This window comes from Phalacrocorax aristotelis, chromosome 9 (assembly GCF_949628215.1).
Source record: "Phalacrocorax aristotelis chromosome 9, bGulAri2.1, whole genome shotgun sequence".
In the NCBI taxonomy this organism is placed as follows: domain Eukaryota; kingdom Metazoa; phylum Chordata; class Aves; order Suliformes; family Phalacrocoracidae; genus Phalacrocorax; species Phalacrocorax aristotelis.
In genome coordinates this window covers 2,027,105-2,051,118 of record NC_134284.1, presented here as the reverse complement: position 1 = coordinate 2,051,118, position 24,014 = coordinate 2,027,105, and the positions used below count along the sequence as shown (strand labels likewise).

General features: G+C 42.2%; 2 protein-coding genes across 8 annotated transcripts in view; one reads left to right on the top strand and one right to left on the bottom strand.

The window, feature by feature from the left end:
- GPR176 (G protein-coupled receptor 176) overlaps positions 1-5,619 on the bottom strand; it is a 46,664-nt gene extending 41,045 nt beyond the window's left edge. For both annotated transcript variants that reach the window (XM_075103203.1, XM_075103202.1), the window contains exon 1: positions 4,294-5,619. In XM_075103203.1, coding sequence (XP_074959304.1) covers positions 4,294-4,522 — 229 coding nt within the window. In that variant the 5' untranslated portion in view covers positions 4,523-5,619. The remainder of the gene's footprint in view (positions 1-4,293) is intronic.
- Positions 5,620-10,469: 4,850 nt separating this feature from the next.
- The window catches only part of EIF2AK4 (eukaryotic translation initiation factor 2 alpha kinase 4), a 43,108-nt gene continuing 29,563 nt past the window's right edge, over positions 10,470-24,014 (top strand). For 4 of the 6 annotated variants that reach the window (XR_012662237.1, XM_075103191.1, XM_075103190.1 and 1 more), the window contains exons 1-10: positions 10,584-11,307; positions 13,111-13,226; positions 14,415-14,517; positions 16,916-17,089; positions 17,949-18,029; positions 18,530-18,681; positions 20,905-21,020; positions 22,015-22,172; positions 22,601-23,136; positions 23,508-23,617. Coding sequence is in view for 5 of the 6 variants with exons in the window: in XM_075103191.1 (XP_074959292.1) it covers positions 11,155-11,307; positions 13,111-13,226; positions 14,415-14,517; positions 16,916-17,089; positions 17,949-18,029; positions 18,530-18,681; positions 20,905-21,020; positions 22,015-22,172; positions 22,601-23,136; positions 23,508-23,617 (1,699 nt within the window). In the remaining variant the exon portion in view is untranslated. Of the gene's footprint in view, positions 10,557-10,583; positions 11,308-13,110; positions 13,227-13,670; positions 13,721-14,414; positions 14,518-16,915; positions 17,090-17,948; positions 18,030-18,529; positions 18,682-20,904; positions 21,021-22,014; positions 22,173-22,600; positions 23,137-23,507; positions 23,618-24,014 lie in introns of those variants that run through there. The other 2 variants (XM_075103193.1, XM_075103192.1) reach the window with 2 other exon arrangements.

The following is a 24,014-nucleotide window of genomic DNA, read 5'->3' as shown; positions in this document are numbered from 1 at the left end:
TGCCTTTCAGTTTCCCTCATATTTAAGGTAATGAAAGTTGCTGCATTACACACAGAAGTTCAACACATTAGCTTCCCTTTTGCTAAGCCAATTAGGGGCAGCTGAGGAGTCCAAAAACTAGTCATTCATATGACAGAGTTGACAGAAGCAGCAGAATTAGAGTGGCTTCTATTCTCCTACAGTAACTTTTTTTAGAAGCAACATATTTAATCATACTGTACCTGCCCAGCTATGGCCTAAGCAGACTACTGAGTACAACTCACCTGACCCCACACCAGAACCACATCTCTGCACATGCACTTGTCATTCCAGAGTTCCTGAGACACCCGCTCACTTGGTTTCAGGGAGTACCAAGTACACACGTGGATCAGAAAAGGAAAGTGGTAACAAGAGACATGGGTCTTTTCCTAGTTTTAATGCTGATGCTCAGCACGCCTGTATATTTTTCTGTAACGTCCTCCATACTCCCTGATCCAAGTACAGTTCAAACAGTAGAACAAGAAACAGCAGTGGCAAGCATTTTCACTGGTTTTTTTCTAGCCCTGCCCAGAGTTGACAGCTTACAGGCTAGGAAATGCCATTACTATGAGAACTGCCATTACTAGCAATAGAGCTGCAAAGGAAGACTGCATTAACAGGCGTTCTCGTCTCATACATACTTGCTACCTCACCTTGTGCATTTGGTAAATCATGCACTCAGCTAAGCATCACAGACAGAAATGGCTTGCAAGCCTTGAATACACTGCAAATCTTTCCTTCATAGAGGCAAACCAAGCTGCTGATCAGGGTAACTAAATAGGCCAAATTCCTCCCTCCAATGCCTCCTGTCTTGTGCTGAAACCTCGTGGTAGGCTACAGCCAACGGAGTGCACAATGGGTAACACCAGTTGGGTTCAAAGTACAGAGACACAGATTTACTTCATTTTATTCCTCAGGCCTTGAAAATTAAAATCGTAAGTAGTCTGCTAAGCAAAAACTTTTCCACAAGCAGTGGAAAAGCAACAGCAGGAAGTTTGTGCAAACAGACTCAAAGTCACATAAACAGCTATTTAAAACTGTAGCATTTAAGCACATTATGGCTTTATTACCTCAGTAACTCATGACCAAGTTATCTGAAGAACTCTCATCTCTAACTGCCCTAAATTATAAGTCAGTTTTAGAGTAATAATTTTGTTTTGTCCATTCCAAGCATGGAATAATCTGATTCTTTACAAAATCAGAAATTTTTAACAATGAAAACTTTCTACAAATTAGGAGAAAAAACAATAAGAAAAAAATCTGCCACTTAGCTGGCCTCTTCTTGACGCTTCTGGTCAGTTCTACCAGTTAGATCCTCTGATGTACATGCTAAGGTCACATCCAGGTTCAAGCTTTGGCAAGCATGTCACAACTACATAATCCCTTCTAAAGACAAACAAAAATTATAGAATCTAGTATCATTGTTTTTGCTACCCAAGATAAATAAATAAATTGAGGTTGTGCTTGTAAAGTAACCATAAAGAACAGTTTGACTCTTTCTTGTCCTTAGCAGGTATCATGAAATACTCACCACAGCACTGTCCTTTTACAACATACGGAAAACTAACACAAGAATTTCTCCTACCGTTACAAGTCTCCCCACACGTCTCAAATAAGCGTCTTAAAAGGGAGAGAAAAACACAGCGTACATCTCTTTCACAACTGACTATTGCTAACACATTTTTCTGCACAGTAGGAACCCAAAATAAATTCAGAACCCTGGCTGTGATTCTTCCTTCTTGGAGGACTTACACCTCTCCATGCTGTAGACTGCTGCTTATGTCAGACCCCAGTATTCATTATCAAGGCTGAGACATATACGTTTGTTCCCTTTCAAACTGGAAGCAGAAATCATTTCTCCCTTTTAAAAGGGTAATGCTATTTTATCCAATAGCAAAGTGGCTTGGGTGTTGACGTTGTAGGATGTACAAGTTGCACATCCTCCTAAATCAGAAGGGATTCAAACCCACACATCCTACCTCTGAGGAGAGTACCTCCCATCTCATGCTTTAAGAGGAAGGACGGTCCTAATTCCCCTCGAAGGGTTTCCCCTCTGCAAAGAGGAACCTGAGACTCACTGGACTGAAGAACTGCTCTTCCGTAGCTCAGCTGAGGAGCTTACCCGAGGGAGAAGTGAGCTGGATGCCACCCATGCTCTAAGGAACATGGCAGAGAACAAATGAAGAGGAAAACTTAATTAATGGCATTTGTGCAAGCATAAGTCTGAAGTGAATATCAAGTTGTTCTCCCCCGCTGATGCAGAGGTAGTATGCAGCACGTGCACAAGCAAAACTTCTGGTGGGTATGAGAGTCAAGCATGCAAGCACCGAAACCTTGAGACCTTCTGGAGATCAGGGCTTCAGCTTCTCTGTTGCTCGGTTTCCATTCAGTAAAGAGGGAGCAGCAGCACATTCACAGGGATGATATGGGAATACATTTTCAGAGACTCTGAAATTTTAGGCTGTTACAATAGTGTGTGCCATACCTGTTCTTAAAATACTCTTTCAGGCAGCAGGGAGACTGGAATAGGTGGCAATTTCAAAAAAATAGTTAAAATTGGTTTCCATCACTGTAAATTCACGAGGCCCACTGCTAAAATTTGACATTGGACTACTGCATTTTCATATTTAAAAAAAAAACACATTACTTCCTCTCCTGCTTTGCTCTTTGATAGGCCTGGAGAAGTTACTGATCTGGAAGCTTCATCAGACTCCCAGCCATCCAATCTGCACATAAACCCCTTACAACAGGTCCAAATCTTTTCACGGAGTCCGCCTCTTGAAATCGGACTGCAGGAGTACCAAACCATGACTTACAGTATCTGCAAAATTTATTGCTATGGTATTTTTTGGTTAGTTTTTAAAACTCTTAGCTGTTGAAGACATGATTACATGAAAGCGTCCATTTTCTTCTTCAAATAAAATTTGAGGATCCACGCTCATGAAAGTCAGTCTGGACATATGAGCCAAATGTATGCTCTTAAGACTCAAAACCCAAAAGATAAAGAACTAAAATTCTGACTTTTCTCATGCAAATTTTTTATTTTTAGGACACTATTTGGTGGTTATCAGTTTGTGCCAGGCATTATCCAACATACGGAAAAAGAGAGTCCTTTCCCCACACTACCTGTGCACTAACTAGAAAAAAAGCAAGAACCATGAGGATTACCCCCAGTGGATGGAGGAATGATTTAGGCCAAAAGATTCAGTGATTACAGTAATAACCAGTAAGTGTATTGCTGACCGAGCCCAGAGCTCAACCCCGTTCCAAGACTACGCTTACCATCTTCTTAGAAACTATTTAAGTGATATTGAGTATTACCAAGAAGAAATCAATATTAGAATTAATAACCATGACCACAGAAGAGGATTTTAGCTTTACTCAAGATCAGGAAAAACAAAAACAAATCCTTGATATTAAGTGCCAATGACCATCAGCAAAGTCCTATTGAACGCACCTAAAGAGGTGGAGAAAGTTCAGTCAAGCCTTGTGTGAAAAGCCTCATCATCATTTCCAATAACTATCTGTGAATGCCTTGGACAGTAGTGGCGTTTTACTGAAATCCAGCTTACTGATCTTCCAAACAGTGCTAAACTGACTCACCAAAAGGCTCATTTTTCCTTTTTTTTTTTTTTTGTGAGAAATTCACATGTATTCCTCACAAAACAATGTACTATAAGCACTTAGAAAGCAAATGTACACACATCTGTAGAGTTATACAGCCATATATATTATTCATTTACTACACACATCTAAAGTGCATGATTCGTAATTTAAGCGTAACAAGTAGGCAAGATCGCACATGGTTATGTACGTTTACAGCATACAATACTTCCAAAGGATTAATCTGAAATCTGCAGGATAAAATGCAGAATTACTGCTGTGTGAAACAGAAATTCAGTAAAACTTGTTTGAAACACTCCACAGCCTTCTCTGTGGTAAAGAGAACAGATCCCGTTACAGTTGAAAACAGGAGTATAATCAACCCATTGAATTTTTGCCCATTTAAACTCTGATAGGAAAGTTTACTATGTGAAACACAGAATGTACCAGTTCTCATCTGTGATGAATAGCTAACTTTTTATAGTAATAGCTTTTACACATCAGAAATCCACAAGGAACATAAAATCATACACCTGAGGACCTAAAACGCAAAAAAAAAAAAAGAACACTCACTAAGGCAGCAAATGATGCTAGTTACCGTTTGGTCTGCAGTCCCCGACCATAAGGACAAACAAACCACACCAACAAAAAACTCCAGCAACACCCACTCACCCAGCAAAGAGCCTACGAAGATGACAATTTGCACGGTGGTAGTGAAATGCCTGTAGGTCTGCTCCTCGCCGTGCTGCTCGCCCCCCGCGGCGCCAGCCTCGCTGCCGTTCCCGCCCTGCCACACCATCTGTCCAGCCGAGGCGTTCCTCATCTCCAGAGCTCTGGTGGCACCCGGGTACGGGCCATGCTCGCTTTCGTTCCTCGAGATCCAGCTTTTGTCGTACCCCATGGCGAAGTTCCTGCCTTCCTCGCTGCCACCTAATAACCACAGGTTATTGGGCCCCTCCCTTTAATGACTGAATGGAGCCCACAGGGAAAAAGGCGCTCCTGAGAATAAAGCCCCATCTCTGGCACTCGGAAGCACCGTCACCGCGTTTCTGTGTCCTGGAAATCAGGCTTGGTTTTTCACATTTCTGCCTTGTAAATCATGAGAGCCAGTTTAAAAAAAAAAAAAAAAAAAAAGCAGCAAATAAATCAGGCTCCTCCTTGCGATCAGCTGTCCCATATTTCTTGCTTCACAATACCAGTGTTTCCTCAGCGTGTTTTACAGCAACAAACGTGAATGAGAAAATTACAGTCCACACGGCAGCTCATCTTACCCCGCCAGGAGGTCACCTCGCGCCCGCCGCGTACGCGCTGGCACGCACACGGACTTACTATACATTAAAACCGGTTTGGAAAAGTTAATAGACCACAAGCTCTGTGCCCCCACTCCATGCTCAGCCTTGGTATTAGCTTCTCTCACAACCTTAAAAAAGACATCTCTTTCCCCGTGGCACATCCCCTAGCACCCTCTTCTCTCCTTCTGCCCACTCCTCCTGGGCTGAGACGTGGCTCCGTCCCGCGTCCCGCCTTGCTCGGCGCCACACTGGGCGCCCAAAAGACCATTAGACAGCGTCCAGAAAAGTAAATGACCGCTCAGTGGCTTCCACTGCACTCCTGCTATTTCTCGGGGAAAATTAATTTGGTTTTGGATCTCCAGGCAGGGGGCACTCGAGCCTCCAATCAACCGAAAAGCCTCCGTATGATCCTGCGTGACCCACTGTGAGCGCGCCCCGCAGCGAGCGCGGCCGGCGGTGACACCGCTGGTGGTACGTGCCCCAACATGCCAGATCGGGCGCCGCCGCTGCCGACCGCGCCGCCGCTCCACACGGCGGCCGCCCGCCAAGGCCTGCCGCTCGCGGCAGGCGGTGGCCCGGCGGGCGGAGCGGCACGGGACGGGGAGGGCCGCCGAGCTCCCGCGTCCGCCGCGCTCCCCCGTGGCGGCGGGCGCCGCCATCACGTGGCCGCGGCGCTTGCGGGGCCGCCATTTTGCTGGCGAGCGCGGCCGCGGGCGCTGTAGGGGGCGGGCGGGAAGCGCCTGTCCCGACAGCCCGAGCCCCAGCGGGGCCAGGCGGCACGGTGCCCGCCCGCAGCTCGCCCTCGGGAGGCAACAGCCGACTGGAAGCCAGAGTTTCTAAACCGGTATTTTAAAACAGTTCTGTAACTCTGAAGACAGAATTTCAAAAGAGAGCACTAACTTCTATATAAACATATTATTTGGTAAAACAGATACGTATATATTTCTAATACTTAATCTGCCAGGAAAGCTTCTTTATAGGCACAATAAGTTTGGGTTTTAATTGTGCAAAAAGTGTGCATCCATGTAGTAGATGCACATTTGCCTTTAATTCGAAGATTTTAGGAGGACAGCTAGTTAAAAGCCAAAAGGAGTTTTTCAGCCATTAGCCAGTGAATCTGGAAGTGCCCCCTGGAAGAACAGCTAGCCATGAGTCTAACCCCTGCGCAGCAAGACTTTTTCAGGGACCCCAAACTGGCAAAATGTGTTTCTGTGATATTGTAACCAGGGTGATGAAGTTAACCAACCATGGATGCTGCTGTACTATCCAACTGAACATTAAGTCTGGGGACAATCAGTGTATTCTTTAATCTGTATTTTAGTCATTAGTTAATCATTAATGCGAATCAAACAATAGACAATGTGTTTCTGTCAGAACCTCTCTTTTAAGGCTCAAAGCCTAATTTTTAGATCCCAAACCCTCGCTTTTAGGGTCCAAACCTCTGTTTTAAGGATTAAAGCCTCATTTTTTTAGGTAGCAATGATTCAGGGAATAAATGGTTGGGTGTTACTGATGCAAACTAGCGTAGCTTAACAAACGCTGGGGCCTGGAGCCAAAACTTAGCCAGGATAACGAGGTAACCTTAACAGGAACAGGATGAATAAAAATCGTTGCTTTGGGGGAGTCAGAAAGGCCTCAATATAAGAAGCGCCTAAACAAAGCTACGTTGACATTTGACCTTAAGAAAAGCAGATGTACAGAACCATAAAGATAAGGAACTGCAGAGCAAACACTAAACCAGAACAGACCATCCCTCAAGGACAGTATATACATGATCTCAGAACTGAGTTTGCGCAAAAGCAAGGGTTAACTAGCAGACACAGTGAGGAAGAGTATATCCTTCATCCAGAGACCCCTGACAACTACCCTAGATCTGACAGGGATGCACGTTAGGAGGAGCGATCCCCTGTGCATCCGCGCCATAAATAAAGAATGCCTGCCTTTTAACACTACATTGGTGTTACGAGGTTTATTCCCAATTTCGGTGGCAATACGTCATGTCTTCTGTGAATTGGATGGTACAGGAGAGAGCTGCGTGCTCTGCTGGGGTTCAGAGCTGTTCGCTCACCACAGGGAATCAGGACTGTCACCTCCCCATCCCACCACAGGCCCTGGAAACACTCAGTGCAGCCTATACTTCTGGCCTCCCAGCATTGAGGCCCTGCCCTTTGCTGCCTCCTCTCTGGGAGGGAGAGTCTGCAAACTCACTGCTTCAGGCTCTTTGCTAGTAATTCATGTCTCTTCCCCACTCCCAGCCTGGCCCCAGGCTCACTCACCTGCTTACCCTTTCCTCTCACACCTCACAGTTCATTCACCTTGTCCAGCCAGTCCCAGGTTTCCTTCACTTTCCCCAGGCAATAATCAGCAGATTCCACTATGCTTTCCCCTCATCTTTGTTTCCTGGGGCTCCTGTATCAGCTTTGTCCTCCTTGTGGTCCCACAACCGGGGCCAGTCTCTGGACCGGACTCAGACGTGCTCCCTTCCACCTCCAGCCACCAGCAAGGTGCCTTTCCTCAGCCAGCGCTCCGTTTCTTCAGCTCTTCCCTCTGGGACCCTTCCCTCCTCTCCTGCACTTCGCCTGGGGAGACTCACCTCCCCTCACCATGCACAGGGGGAAATGAAAGCACACTCTCACATTCCACATCATTAAATTTTAATGGCTAGATTTTGATGTTGCGGGATGTGAGAGCTTTAAATTTTGTCTTAAATGTTGGAAGGGAAGCTTCTGTCCAGATGCAGTCTGGCACGTGTGCAGGGCAGGTAGATTCTGCAGTCGTGTTCATTGTACTCTGCCAGTAAGTCTGTGCAGAGCATGTAAATACTGCCCCCCGCCACCACCCCAATACAATCTGGTTTACTTTATGCAGGTTTTCACAAAGCTAGCTAGCAAAGCCAGAGCACTGAAAAAGGTTGTCTCTTTCCCCTAACCCATCACATTTTCACACATCTGCTGGGGTACAGGGCTTCAAAAGAAATTCTTGGAATGTTTTTCTTATGATGTTATTTTTCACTGGCTTTCTTCTTGGAAACAATGAATCATTGTGGAAGAAATTAAGAGTAAAATAAAATATAGCCTGAGGTAGGCATCTGGTCTAGTAGATTTCATCCCAACTGGTTAAAATTTTGCCAAGTCATGAAGAACAGGTAACAGCTGGGCAGCTTTAATAATGCACGGTGTTACCTGACCCACCCATTGTTATGTAACTGCGGAGAAGATTCCCATGTGCTGGGCTGTGTGCCCCACACAAAGTGCCTGGAAAGTGTAAATCCATAGTTTCTGTTAAACAAAATTTTACTGAAGTTTCTTAATGACTTATTGCATCAATACTTCTTAATGACTTTTCATTACTTATTGCATCGTATCTATCCAGCTATCTGGCTGGAGAGCAGCTCTGTGGAAAGGAACCTGGGGGTCCTGGTGGGCAGAAAGCTCAACATGAGTGAACAGTGGCTGCTGCGGCCAAGAAGGCCAACAGGATGCTGGGTTGCATCAAAAAGGGCATCACCAGCAGGGAGAAAGAAGTCATTATCCCACTCTACTCAGCGCTGGCCAGGCCACACCTGGAGTGCTGTGTGCAGTTCTGGTCCCCGCTATACAAAAAGGATGTGGCCAGGCTGGAAGGGGTCCAGAGAAGGGCCACCAGGATGATCAGAGGACTGGGAAGCTGCCATACGAGGATAGGCTGGGAGAGCTGGGTTTGTTCAGCCTTGAGAAAAGGAGGCTTAGAGGGGATCTCATCACCATGTATCAGTACTTAGGGGGCAGCTACAAAGAAGACGGAGACTCCCTTTTTACAAGGAGTCCCATGGAGAGGACAAGGGGGAATGGACACAAGTTGCTCTTGGGGAGATTCCAACTGGACACCAGAGGAAAATTTTTCACAGTGAGGACAGTCACCATTGGAATGATATCCCCAGGGAAGTGGTTGACTCGGCCACGTTGGACACCTTTAAGAGTCGGCTGGACAGGGTGCTGGGCCATCTTGTCTAGGCTGTGCTCTTCCTAGAAAGGTTGGACTAGATGATCCCTGAGGTCCCTTCCCACCTGGGATTCTGTGATCTTAAAACTGGCAATTCTTGCTGTACCTTTGTGTGGGAAAGAAGATGAATCCTGGGGCTAGAAACTTTTGTTTCTAGTCTTTCTTTAACACAGACTGTAAGTCTGTGTTTATATGCATTGATAGATGAGCATACCCAACTGCACCAGGGGCTCAAATATAGCAGTTACTTCTAAGAAGTTAAAAGAAACTAGTGGACAATAACAGTGCTCCAGGTCACATTTGACTGTGCAAAAGGAGATCTTTCTTGTTAGGTAAACACTACGCAGCTTTGGTCATGCATTTCTCTCAAAAAAAAAAAAAAAGAGAGAGAGAGAAAAAAACTCTACCACTAAAGGCACATTCCAGGCATTCCCAGACATGGCAAGGAACAGAACAGCACCAGAACAGTGATACAGTTTAAGATTTGGTTTTGGTTAGATACTAATGACATTATGAAACTACCAGTTATTAAATTATAATCCAAGCTGGGACCATAAGAATTATGGAAAGATAAACAAAAATATTCACATAAGTCTTCAATTGCAGGACAAATTGCAGGCTATATAAACTATTCATTAGAGTAAGTCCCTCTGTAACAAAGGGTCTATTTATAACAAAAGGTCTGTATTCAAAGGTCAGAGAGTAAAGTGAAGATCACCAAAACTCAATTGATATAAACCCCATAAGTAGAAGAGGAGCATCAGAAGATTCTTCATGCAATTAGAAAAGCAAAGAAAAATTGAGTCCATTATACTGCAACAGTATAGAGATTTAAAATAATGCAAGTATGGCTCTGCAACTTATTTTACTTGTTTTCAATTAAGATGATGGAATTTGATCTTTAGAGGAAAGATAACTAATGGGGATCCTGGTATGAACATGACTAGTTCTGAGGCAGGAGAACTCAAGATTCAGTTCATTCAGTTCCAGTGGACCACACTTGTTTTCTACATTTCCTAACAAATGAAATCACAGAAGTATAGTGTATGAGTGCATGGTAGCAAGCTACAGGCTACTGTAGCATTTTTCTTTGCCCAGGGTTTACATACCAAATAGATGAGCTTGTATGTATGAATTTACTTGGGGGTTTTTCATTAAGATCCCAAAACTTTAAAGGCTACACACCTGGTGGCAATCCTTCTGTTCAGTAGTTACCACATGCAGTGACTGAAGAAAAGGGCATTTTCTTCTCTGCGTACCACTGCTCCTGACAAACCCCAACTGCCTCTCTCTGCAAGTCCCACGAGGGAGACCCTGGGGTCGAGGGGTGTGTTCGGAGCTCAACTGAGCCAGAGGGTCTTGCTGCTTGCTCATGCTCCGAGCAATGCTCAATGCAAGCATTCTTTTAGTTTCCACGTAGATTTGTATCCTGGCTCTGCCCTACATAAAATCCATTGTGAATTTTGTAGGGGTTTTTCCCCTTTGCAAATAATTCTCAAGGTCTAGAAAAAACAAATCCGCACAGTAACTACTCGTATTCGGTGCGTGTGTCTGTATTTGCAGATAAACCTGGAGGCACATCTTGGGGAAGCTCAGACTGGTGGGCATTAGGAAGAAGGTTCTTCACTGCGAGGTGGTCGGTCCCTAGAACAAGCTCCCCAGGTAAGTGGCCACGGCACCAAGCCTGTCAGAGTTCAAGGAGCATCTGGACAACACTTGTAGTCGTCCATGGTTTAGTTTTAGGGAGCCCTGTGAGGAGTAGGGGGTTGGGCTCCGTGATCCTTACGAGTCCCTTCCAGCCCGAGATACTCCGTGATTCTGTGAGGACGGGGCGTTCGGGACGGGCCAGGCGGGACCACGAGTGGCGACAGGGCTTGAGGAGGGCACGGGGGCTGCGGCGGGCAACGCGCCTCGGTCCCTCACGGGGTGGCAGAGCCCCAGAAAGGCCACCGAGAGCCGTCGGCTCCGCGTCCCCGCACAGCCCGAGGCTACCGCGGCGCCAGGGCGGCCGCCAGCCCGCCACTCCCAGGCGGACAGACCCAGCGAGGGCTGCGGCGCTGGTCCCGGCCTTGCTCGCCGCCGCCGTCACCGGCCGCGCCGCCAGGCCCCGATCCCGGTCCCCCGGCTCCTCCTCCTCCTCCTGCCGCCGAGGAGGCGGTGCCGAGCGCGGCCGCCGCTTGGGCCAGCGCCACTTGCAGTGTGGCAGCGTGGGGGCGGCCGCCCGCGATGGCTGCCGCCCGCCCCCGCCCGGCTAGCTAACATGGCCCGGGCGAGCGGCGCGCAGCAGCGGCCGCCGGAGGTAGCCGGGGAGCCGCCGGAGAGCTACCAGCTGCGGCAGGAGAACGAGCTCCAGGTGCTGGAGTCCATCTACGGGCAGGACTTTCAGGATCTGCGGCAGAGCCGGGCCTGGAAGGTAGCGAGGGGTGACTCCCGCGGCCGGCCCCGCTGCCTGCGCGGCGGCCTCGTTCGCCGCTCTCTCTTAGCGCCTCCCGCGCCTGCTGATCGCTCGGGAGGCAGAGCCGCTCTTTCCCCGTCCTCTCGGGCGAATAGGGAGCAGCAGCGGCCCAGCGGCTCCTCGTCGGTCGGGGGCGGGTGGGGGGGCGGCGCGACGCTCGCCACTGCTGCGGGAGGGCGGTGGGTAGGTGGCTGGGAAGGGGCGCGGGTGCCTCGCCGGTGTCGGGCTCTCGTGCGCCTTGGGCGGCGCGCCTTGCCCCTCCGGCCCGCTCGGGTCGGCCCCCGTCGCTGACTGCCGGGGCAATTAAGCCTCTAATGCGTTCGCGCTATAATTAATGCTGCGCATATAACTTGCCTTTTAATTAATCGTCACAGTTTTTTAAAATAGCCTCTTAATTCATCCCTTAACCGACTAATTACATACCTACTTAATTAATCTCATCTGTATACATGTTGCTGGTCTCTGCGTATTATATACCGTGGTTTACTCAAAACTGTGCTGTTTTCCACGATACTACCGTAACTTTCATTTTTATACTTTTTTTTTAAATTACAACTAATTAGTGCTCAAGTCTAGTACTCGCACCTCTCTTCCGTTTCTCTCGTGTCCACAGTGTCTAATCGGTAATTTTTTTCCAGCTGCATCTGTGGCACTGCTTTGCTATACCTGGAGGTACTGGTCGCTCTTCTTCACTTCCCCAAGTCGTTTCTTTTTACATTCTTTTGTATTTAGTTTCTACAAAATACACCATAGCCCCAGCTGTCTTTTTTCTGCCATTAAACCTGAACTTAAAATTCTTGCAGCAACCTACGACTTTTTTTTTTTTACATGGAGTTTCCTGTGAACGGTGTTAGTAATTCCTGGGTTTTCAAAAGTATTGCAGACCTCACTGCTTATTAAATGCATACCTCGACTCTTAACGTGTTCCTTTTCCTGCTGGAAATGCAAAGAGGGAAATAGAGGGGGTAGCGACTATCTTCTAAATTGTTTCCGTATTGGTTGGTCCGTGTGGTTTTATTTTCCTACCCGGTTGTCATATTACTGCGGTCTGGGGTGTTTTGGGGGTGGGAATGGTGTGTGTTTGTTTGGTGTTTTGGGTTGTTTTTTTTTAATTATAATTGAAAAAGTTTAGAATGTTTATATGGGCATGTTTGCTCTGATTTTGAGTAGGCAATTTGAACAGGATATGGGGGAAGGGCAATGCTTGTTAAAATTCTGTTCTATGCCAAAACCAAAAATATAAATACAAAAAAAATTACTATCCATTTGTTTGGCCATGCAAGGTTAATATAGTTGTGATGTTATAGTCTGTTGTCATGTCAGAAAATAAAATACTGGTGTTTATTAGTGATCTAAAACAAACACAAAAGCAACAACATAGTTCTTGTAACGAATGCTTTGATTTGTGATAGCCCATAAATACCTTGTATTATATTTATTTAATTTTTATCTACTACTAGCCCACAGTAAGCACAATACAAGGGTTTTATTATAAAACCTCCTTTTTGCCTAGTCTGAATCATCTTCCTGATAATTGTAACTACACTTATCTGAAGAATTTCTAATATACTGGATAGAGTGTCATAACCAGTGAACCAGTTCACTCTCATTGAGCCATGTCAATACATTAATATATTTTTTTTTATCGTTTGGATAGTCTAACCTGAATTCTGACATAATATAAGTTGTGAGAGTTATGTGCTTTCATTAAAACAAACCCAAAAAACCCTATTAAATCAGAAGTTTTGTTTTCCGTTTTAGGTACGACAACCTCCTGAAATCAATCTAGTTCTTCGTCCTCAGGGATTGACTGGTGCTAATGAAGTATATGCCAAAGTTGATCTGTGGGTCAAGTGTCCGCATACTTACCCTGATACGTGAGTGAATGTTAAAATATAACTTTTTTTCTCTGAAAATTTTTTCTGTTTTCCATAGTAAAGTGTAAGTTGAAAAAATGTGTAGTTTTATTTATCGCTGTCATTCTTGCTTTCTGCATGTCAGTATTTGTTAAGCCTGTGATACTTTATAATAGGCAACTATAAAATTCAGCACCTGAATTACATGTGGTCCTTTTGTGCGATGGAGAATAAGAGGGATGCATTTGTCGGTGCAAAACTGCACCTCCAGTGTGTAGCATGGCGAGATGTAAACACAGGTATACCTGCTAGCATCTTAGTACCTTTTTTAAACTTTTTTCAGCCCGTGGCCTGCTGAGAGACGGACTGAATCTTCATTTTTAAATCAGTCTGCTGTCTTAGTTGTATCTCCTGTTCCTGTTTTCTGCTGGATTGCCCTTCTGCAAGAGTTCTCCATAGTGAATTGTAAAATAAATTGCAATGGATCAACCCCACCCAGCATTTTGCATTAGCAAGTAGTTTCTGGCTCTGTGTTGCCCTGTGCCCCATTTCGTTTAGTCCTTACACCACTGGCTCTGTCCAAAGCATAACTTCCTCTAGCCCGTGCGTTTGTGCTGTGGCATGAGCAGCGCACAAGGGAAGTGCTCTTCCTTACCAAGTGGTAGCTCAGTTATACCCCGTAACATGGGACATAACAGCCACTCTAATTTCTTCAAATTTAAGATAGCATAGCTACAGACATTTTACTTGTCTTTATTTTATTATAAATACTTTTTAAATTTAGCTGTTCTTTATTTATAGCATATGTTTCTTCAGGTTTGTGTAACCTGTATAGTGGTGACAAATAAATTTTAAACACCTAAACATTATGTTAGTAATATTTTTAAAGGACTGTTATGTAAATTGCTGGTTAAGAGCTGAATTATAAGAGCCTGCAGGGTTTCTGTGGTAGTTCTTCTGTTAAGTATAACTGACAGGTAATCTGCAGCCAGAAAATTTGATTCTAAGGGATATAAAACAGTATTTCTGGCTTTAATCTATGTTGTGGATGTAACATGTATGTACTGCTTATTTGAGCATTGACTAATTGCCAAGTGACTATGAACTCCATTCCTTTTCCCTCACCCACCGTTCTTAGCAACATTCTGTTGCTTTTTGCACTCAGTTTTTCTAATGGGGACTTTTTTATCTTTTGTTGCTGTCCCACAGTGTCCCTGAAATACAACTAAAAAATTCAAAAGGCTTGTCAAATGAGAAAATAAATGAATTAAAATCCAGACTAGCTGAACTGGCAAAACAGCGCTGCGGAGAGGTAAGAGCTTTTCGCTTCCTCGAGAAATATACCCTGGGCCTCAGCAGTTGTAAAAACATGTGGTATATTATAATGCAATATGTCCACGTTAGAAATATAAGTTGTGTTGCTCCTAAGGAGGGAGAGGCTTACTTGCTTTCTTAAGTAATGAAATCTCAGCACGTGCATGCTCTTAAAATTCAGTCCATATGTAAACAGGGCAAGCTTTATCCCTATTTAAAGGCAGATTTAAAGGTTCGTGTTATTCTTGGAGTTACTTCACAGTATGAAAAGCAATACTGACTCTAAAATTGTGAGCTCTCTGCACTTTTCAGTTTTAATTTGTAGTAAGTAATAATGAGTTTAATTTGAATATTGTAAGTGACTATAACTGTTTAAGCAAACAGTGATTATGTGGGGAGTTTCTCAGTGTGATCTTGTTTATCTAATGCTGAACTGAAGGGCAAGAGACCTTAATTGTAACACCAGCCCAACAGTTGACTTCTGTGGTTGTATCACAGTGACACCATGCCATTGTGCCTGCCTTTCTGCTGAGTTTAGGAATAGTGAGACTTGACTTCTCCCCAAATAAAAAGAGAAAGACAGAGAGACATGTGAAACTTAGAACTTGTGTCCATTTTCAGGGATTGTATAAGTCTCCAGGTAGGTTTGGCATTAACGGTACCTTTCTATTGTTGCTGGGGACTGAAATGATTCAAAGAATTAGTAGCAAACATTGAATTCTTAGTGAAAACAGGATTTACAGTATGTTTCTTATCACTACTTAGAAATGTTAGAGATGCATACCTTTGATTTACTCAGTTTGCCTTTTTGAAATGAGAAATACACAGCTGTGGAAGTTGTTACGTGCTGAAATGGGGTAATACTCTGCTTTCAGTTTCCTAAGCCTGTCAGCTTTACAGGTTTGGCGGGAGTTGCCTGTGGTTCAGTCTTGTCACATCAAGCCTTTTTTCCACTTGCATACTGTACTTCTGTTTTGATTGTCACATTTTCTGCAGATGCTTTCAAAGGAACTGTTTTAGCCAGATACTTTTTTGTCCATTCTGTTCTATACCCAAGAATTTCCTCAATTTTTTTCAGTATCTTCGGAAATTAGCAGTTCAACAGTGTATTCTGGAATTTTTTTTTCTCGTAATGGCTGTGCTGTGGACAATTGATAGGAAATACAAGGTTCAAATTCTCTTAAGTAACCACTAAACCCTGCGATATATACTCAGTCTGCTCACAGCTGACCCCAGGAGAGCTACTGGTCTGGCCTGTAGGGATTTAAATCATAGTTCGATTTCAGATCTCATTGAAAGGAGCTACAAATGTGTCATGGGTTTTCCTAATGTTAGTTTTCCAAAGCAAGAATTGCGCTTGCTCCAGCAATGTGTGGGTACAGTTGTGAGTTACATGTCTGATACACATTTTTGATGAATGATATACACAGTGCAGTCCTAAATTATTTTCTCTGCAGGGAAAGGGAGATAACTGTTCTCTCTGCCTTGACAGGTGTTCTTTATTAAAGTGTATTCTGCAATATGGAAAATTTGAAAATACTTCAGTTACCTGTCAAACTGAAAAGCAGATTGTTTGTGGTTTTTAGTTATTGAGATTCATTTTCTTTTTCATACATGTGTGTGCATGCATGATCACCTTGACTTTTAGATAGTAACCTGGGAAAGGTATTTCAGTTTGTGCATGTCAAATATATGCATATTGTGCTATTCTTTCTATTCTGAATTGCCTCCTGGGTTCATTCTTACTTTCAAGCAGGGGATTCAGTGTTTGAGAATCTTCTAAATGTCAGCCTGTTGCAGGCTGAAGGTACACTTCAGTTTGGCTGTTCTCCCATCTGTACGTGCAAATCCTGCTTAGCGATGCTGCTGACTGCTGGGATGCATCTTTCTGATGTATTTTTCTTTAATTTTGGAGATATGGTGTTCTATTAGCACTATGGATTGCTTGATTTAATAAAGGGATGCTACTAGACTGATGAAAGCTGAAGCTCTGACAGGTCAATAGATCATCAGTGCATACCCAGTTCAAGTAAACAGTAGCTGAAAATTGATACCAACCTTGCAAACCATGTAGCAGAATTCAGCTATGTTTTCACTGCAGTTCTTATTTTAGTAGTTCTGGTTATATGGATGTGGAATGCCTTAAGTGTCTTTACAGCACTAACTGGGGGAGGGGCTAGTTTGCAGAGGAAGGATTGGATTTTGTGTTAGCAGTTGCAGTTTATTAATAAATAGTTCTGACAAAAAGTACTGAAATCTGATAAATTCTCCCTGGTAAGTAACAAAATCGGCAGTCACGCTGCTTCCGTATTGCTTTTTCAATTTGGGTATCATTTTACAATGTGATCTACTTGTTCTTTGAACTCTGCACATTATTCATATTTAATTTTTTTCAGGTGATGATATTTGAACTTGCTGACCATGTACAATCATTTCTCAGTGAGTATAATAAACCACCTTCCAAGTCTTTTCATGAAGAAATGCTAAAAAATCATCAAAAAGAACAAGAAAGACTGGCTCAGGAGGAATTGCGTAGGGCGCAAGAAGTTAAGAGAAGAGAGGAGCAGGAGGTAAGAGAAGTGTGAATAACCCTGTATTCTTAAAATCATATAAACAATCAGGTTTTTGTCAATCATCCTGCATAGCAGTGGGTTTTAGTGAATTAGTAACTTGTCAGACCTGTCAGTATGATTTGATCAGTATGTACTCTATGAACTATTTGCTGTCGCAGTTGCAATGTTTTAATGATGTCATTTTAACCCTGAGAAATTCTTATGCCTAAAAAAAACCTAGATGTTGATTCCTGATCCTATGAAAATCACTTATAAAGAGGACCTTATCCAAAAGTGTAAGCAATTGTATGTATTAAGTGCGCTCCATCTTAAACTATGAAGTATTAGCTAGGCAGATACGGAATTGTACCTTCTTTCACTCATAGCGTGACTGGAATGTTCACCATGACAGACTTTTCTAGAGCACAACAAATTTAATCTGAAGAGACCTTGGACCCACATACATTCTTCACTAGAAATGAGGGGATTCATCTAAGTCTCACAGAAGCTAGTAGTGTGGAGTCTCCATACTGTGGGAATATGGATAGAATAGCTCTTCTTTAAAAATAATGTTTTGGCTTATTCTTCTTACCTTTCCTGTGTATGAAACTTTATTGTTGGGTCTGTCAGTAGAAGTAATTTTCTTTTGTCTACAACTCCATTCTCCTATATCATACAATTGATGCTGTTAACTTCCTCAGGAGAGCTAATTTGACTTCTCTATTTTTTTATTCTTGTGAGGTCTGCAAGTCCTCTTTAACACTTGAAAAATCAGCATCATGCTGCCTTTTTTTTTTTTTTTTTTTTTTTAACCAGGGTAAGAGTGGCAGTTGCATTATATGTACTGTTGCATCTCTAACAATACAATTCATTTCAGCAACGTGAAATCCTCAACGAGATTCAGAGACGGGAGGAAGAGAAAAGAGAAGAAAGAAAAAAGAAAGAGATTGCCAAACAGGTATTCTTTCTAAGCAGGTGTGCAAGAACCATTACAATAACTTCTTCCCAGTACTGTAGCCTATGCTGATAAAAATTTGAGAGATTTACATGACCAAATTGTCCTGGACTTTTTTTTTTCATCTAGTGCTTCTAATAGATCTAGGTTCTTGATTATATGGGGATTATCTCTGGAATAAAATCAACTGTAAGGAAAAAAAGTTTAATATATTAGCATCTTAAGTGTACGGTCATGGATATTTTCAAACAGACATAGAAAAAAGCTAGTAGGTTAATGTTTCCAGTTTCATTGTAAAGAATCTTTACGTTCTTGCCTGTGGACAGTACTGAAATGTACTTTCTGAATCTCAGTACTTCTTCCTCAGTCTCATATGTACATTTATTATGAAAACCTATTTCTTCTGTGATCTGGGTGACTTCATAGAATAATAGTCAAGTACTCGTGTATCTTGAAGATAGGAGCAGCTTCTGTATTTATTTGGTGGTTTTCCTGATTTATAGGAACGTTTGGAAATAGCTGCTCTGACAAGTCAAGAAGATTCTCACAGGAGAGATCCTGCAGGACATAGAGTTGCTTCCAGTTTAAACGGGAGTTGTTTGGAACATGGAATAATAAATAATAAACACCGACCAAATTCTGCTGGACGTTCAAAGTAAGTATGTCAGTTTGCATGTGGATTTTTTTTTTCCCTTCAAACATTAGATTTCAAAGTGAAATTTGAAGGTGAGAGTCATGTGCCGTGTTGCTCAGCTCTTCATTTTGGTCTTCCCCCTCCATTCGTCCCCCTCTTCATTTGGCGTGGTTTAACTAACTTGTGCTGTGGAGAACTTGGGAACTTTCCAATTAAGAGAGTCAGCTTGGCCCTTAGTTTAACTTAGAAAGTATTTGGCAATCATTGGAAGGTATATTCAAGGCTTACCTAGTTTCTTAAAAGTATGCAATATGTTGGCAATTGCAGAAGAAAATTACTTTAAATCAGTTAATGAAGGTTTTGGAATAGCACAGTAAATTAAAGCTTATGTTCATCTCAAAACATCTGCTGTAAAGGTACACCGATATAAAGTTCTCTGTTGGAGGATTGGATAATGCTGATGGCATTTGCAGAACAACTTATTGGAAGGAAGATAGGGTTATTGGAGGGTTCTTTTGCTGGCACATAACTCATCTCTGTTAGGATTGGTGATATAAGTAGGTTGGGGTGTTTGTTTTTTTATTCATTTTCTTCTTTTTTTTTTTTCCCCCTTTCCTGTGTTCGTAGCTGATACAGCTGTCAAGGACAGTGGCGATATCCTGGTACTAATTTTCCTAGTTGTGATTCAGATTGTGCCAAAGACTTGTTATTTGGACTGTTGTTTTAATGGAAATCCTGGTATATTCCTGGTTTTTTCATGTGAAAACAATTTTGGAGTCTATAGATATTTATCAGCAACACTAGATACCTGAAGCAGTTGTTCTTTGATCTGTCCTGCTTTGACTCTTGCTGCCATCTCTTCCCTTTGCCTATCCCAAGTCATATTTGGCATTTGTTTCTGTATAGTGTTTGACAGTCCATAAATCTCAATTCCTACTTTCTTGCTAATCTTAGTATAACAAAATGAGACACTGTCTGTGCTTGTGGAACAAGCAGGTGTCTCCAAGTTTGTCACTACGCTTTAATGCATAACACATGCAATGGACTTATATTAACTTTCCACACAAATTCTTACATTATACATTCATATTTAAACAAAAAAAAAGGCAGAGTTAATTATTTTAACGATGGTGAAAATAATAAAAAAGGATTTTGAAAATTCTGTGTTGGTAGAGTTAAACAAAAGCTAGACATGTTTAGTTTTCTGAGGTCTCTTTTCATAAGAAGAGTGGTGCCATATTTTTATGTTTATGAAGCCTGAAGTTTTGGCTATTAGGATACAGACTTTCAGAAGATTAAAATCTAAAATAATTTCATTTATAAAATATATTTGAATTCAGAAAACCAGATGCTTGCTTTGTATATTTTTCTTTATACAGCACTTGTAAGAAGTTCCCTGTGGCATCTCCTTTCTATGTTTTACCTGTTTTGTGGGTTGTGTTTGGTTTGGGTTCTTTTTTTCTTTTGTTTTGTTTAATAAACTCAGTATTTCAGAAGAGCTTCCTCATTACCCTTCATATACTCCTGTGATTTCTGTATGTGACTGCATTTATTTGGAGGATGCTCTTGCAGTGGTGATATTTCTATTAATTTTGAAATAGATTGTACCAGGAAGTAATGGGGGTTGTTTTGGGTTCTTTCTGATCTTACGTGCAGCTCCATACATACATGTGAGGAGAAACACCCTAACCATACTTGCTTTGGAATTTTTTGCAAAGCTTCCCTTTCTTAAAGGAGGAGTTTAGAGTAGTAAAGGAAGCAAATGGGAAACCCATTTTAAGTTAGGAGAAAGAATTAAGGTAAAGCTAGAATGAACTTCCAAAATTGCATATATTTGCTTTTTGTAGTGTTTTGAAAGAGAATGCAAATTAAGTCAAATTTACCTATTTTTCAGAGCTGTAGTATGTTCACTTTTTAAAAAATTTTATTTAATCACTCCCCCTCCCTCCCCCCACCCCAACTAGGAGTGTCATACTAAGATGCGGAAGTTTTAAGGTTTGGATTCTGCTCCTGGCTTTGAGTATAGAGACCCAGTGCGGGATGATGTTGCCGCTAAAATGCTCGTTTTCCAATCAGACATATATCTTTGCACTAACTCAGTATCTTTGAAATTAATGGATATTATCATTGGATGCAGAAGTCTCTGGAACCTAATCCTCCTGCAGAATTGATATCTTTAGGGACTAGGGACTGCAACACTACTACCTTCTGAATTGGAAAAAAAATGTTCTGTTCACATTGCAGACGAGAACGCCAGCTTTCTGTTAGTAATAATGAAGAGTCCCCTGGAAATTACGAAGTTTTGAACTTCAGCACAAGTGGTGCCGGACAACTAATTGTCCATAAAGGAAAATGTCTAGGTAAGCTTAATTACAATTGCAGCTTCAAATCTGAGTTCTGTTTTTTCGGTTTGTCTTTTCTTTTTTGAGAGGGGGAACTTAAACAGTGTTAATAGGTGCAAGCAGCAAGTATGGAGAGAATATTGTTGTGGATGATGAAATGTCACAGTCAAGAGTGGGAGACAGTAATAGGGAAAAATGACGTTGTGATAAATATTCTGTATTTTCTTAGGACTGTTTAAAGGAAAACTTTGCTTCTCCAGATACAATGACATAACTGAATAACCTTACCAAAACGCCCCTACCTTCTCAACATTTTATATTCTCTACGTAACTAAAATAATACTGAAAACTATTTGCTTTTAAATAGCTAGCTTGTCAGAAACGGATGGCTACCAAGCAAGAAGTCATTTAGCTTTCAATAACGTGAAACCACAGGGTTAGAAATGCATACTTACTGTCTTTCTGTTGCTGCTGATAGCAATGGCATAAAAGCAGCGGTTTTAGCAAAAACATAAATACAGGCAACGATAGGAAACTTTCAGAGCTGAAAAGCCTCCTTGAAGCGCCCATATGAATGGACCATCAAATGTTTTAATTGTTCGTTTTCAACATAGCACTTCCTGAGTTGCAGGATGAACAGCCTCAAAATCTCTGGAGCAAAGAGAATGTTGTTATTATTCAGTTCAAGGATACACGATTATGTTACTCTGTGTAGAGTTCGGCATCTGCTCAGCAGGTAGAGCATTCATTTATTAGAACCTGATATTCTTTAAAACATGCAGAAGAGTTTTTTGCCAATGTGCTGTTGCTTTTATTTGCTGCTACATAGCAGTTTCATCAGACCTGATGTTTTCCATACCTACCGTGTAGGTATAGATCTTGTTCAGTTGTAAGTAGGTTTGTGTTTCTGAAATCATAGAAAGCAGGCTTACTGGTGTTTGTTCAGCATTTGCAGAAGCTCTTGTCAAGTCGTATAAACAAATGAAGCCGTGTTCCTCCTCTTTATGTATAGGCAAGGATGAACAGCTTGGTAAATCCGTCTACAATGCCTTGGAAATTCGCAGTGGAGACTTTGTTTTAATATACGAGTGGGTTCTGCACTGGCAAAAAAAGATCGGAAGGTTTCTTACAACGCATGAAACAGAAAAGCTTGAGAAGTGCAAGAAACAGGTAATGCCCATATAGTGCATTTGGCTTAATAAAGGTTAGGTGGGGTTCACGACTTTTCTTGAGTCTGCTAGTTTATGTTAAACCTGAGAGGGTGGTGATGAGCTTGAAAAATGCAAGTGTTTATAGTATCTGCACCGCAGAAGAAGATGCGTGTATTAGGGTAGTCAGTTCATTTACAGTAAAATAAATGGAAGGAGGTATATTGGCAAGTATGCATAAATAAAATGTTAAAATTCTGAAAAAAGAGGGAATCAAGCTTACTTGGCAGAAACCAAAGTTGTTCTTGCCCCTTGTATACAATACTTCCTTTTCAGAAAAGGATTAGAATGTAATGTATTTTTTATGTATTTTCTATATGTTATATATTTTAGTAGTGGTGTGTTCATGAGATATGACACAATGCATATAACGTTTTGTTTCTCTGACAGCTTCAGGGTGCAGAAACAGAGTTCAGCTCACTGACGAAGCTAAGTCACCCAAACATAGTACATTATAAATGTATGAACCTTAAAGAACGGAACGATTCAATTGTGGTGGACATTCTAGTGGAGCACATAAGTGGTTGCAGCCTTTCTACATACTTAGACAAAGAGACTCCCATTCCAGTTGAGCAGTTGCGCCATTATGTGGCCCAGATCTTGTCAGCTCTTGACTACTTGCACAATAATTCAGTAGTGCACAAAGTTCTTTGTGCTTCCAGTATCGTGGTAGATGCTGAAGGAAACGTCAAGGTGACAGACTACAGCATTTCCAAGCGCTTAGCTGATATCTGCAAAGCAGATGTTTTTGAGCAAACCAAAGTTCATTTTAGTGAGGATCGTCTTCCCAGCAAACCTGGAAAAAAAGGAGATGTATGGAGTCTGGGCTTGCTTCTGCTTTCACTCAGCCAGGGCCAAGTAACCAAGGACTATCCAGTTGCTGTTCCTACCAGTTTACCTGCTGACTTCCAAGACTTTCTGGAAAAGTATGTTTGTTGTGTTCCTGTATCTTTTTCTTTCATTTTTTAAAATTTTTTTAAAAGACTTGAACAGTTTTTTGAAAGAACAGCTAAATCCCTGTGTGTTGCTAGTTATAGTTTTAAGAGAAGAGGTGATTGCTCCCTCACAGCTCTGGCTGCTAATCTGGGATTCGGGAGAACAGGTCTGGTGCCCTCTGCCTCTCTGCCCTGCCACCAATTTTGTGTCACTGTGGATAAGCCATTTAGTCTGTCTTTTCTTCTGATTCCCATCTGAATGATAAAGGTGATAATTTCTTAAACATAAGGAGGCCTCTTTGAACATTTGGGCCTAATATGGAATAGATCTTTGAACAGTTCTCTTCTTCGTTTGCTATCAGATGTGTTTGCTTGGAAGATAAGGAAAGATGGACTCCTCAGCAGTTGTTACAACATAGTTTTATAAACATTCCACGAATGAAAACCCCTGTAGCTGAAGAAAATCTAGATGGTAAGAAACTTTGTTCTTCCTGGTTTCTGCTAAAAAAGTGGACTATGTCCCTGCAATAAAAGAAAAAAGCTAGAGCTTCACCAGACTGCGCAAGTGTTCTACAGTAACTAACTTAAAAGCTGGTACGGCCTTTAAGTTTTACATCCATGACTAGCTGGGGTGGACTGACGGCTGTTGTCTCATCAGTAGAAGAAGCAGATGCTTTAATTAACCTGTAAATTCATCCACGTCCTGCATGGTGTAAACATCAGACTTAACTTTGTCCTTGGAAGATGCTGTTCCAGTGAGACATCTTCTCTCACAGTGTGCTTGTGAGAATCAGTTCTGTTGTCCAGCATAATTAATATTAGTAATTAAAAACTGTATTTTAGGTTTATGCTTGTACCAGAGCTTAACT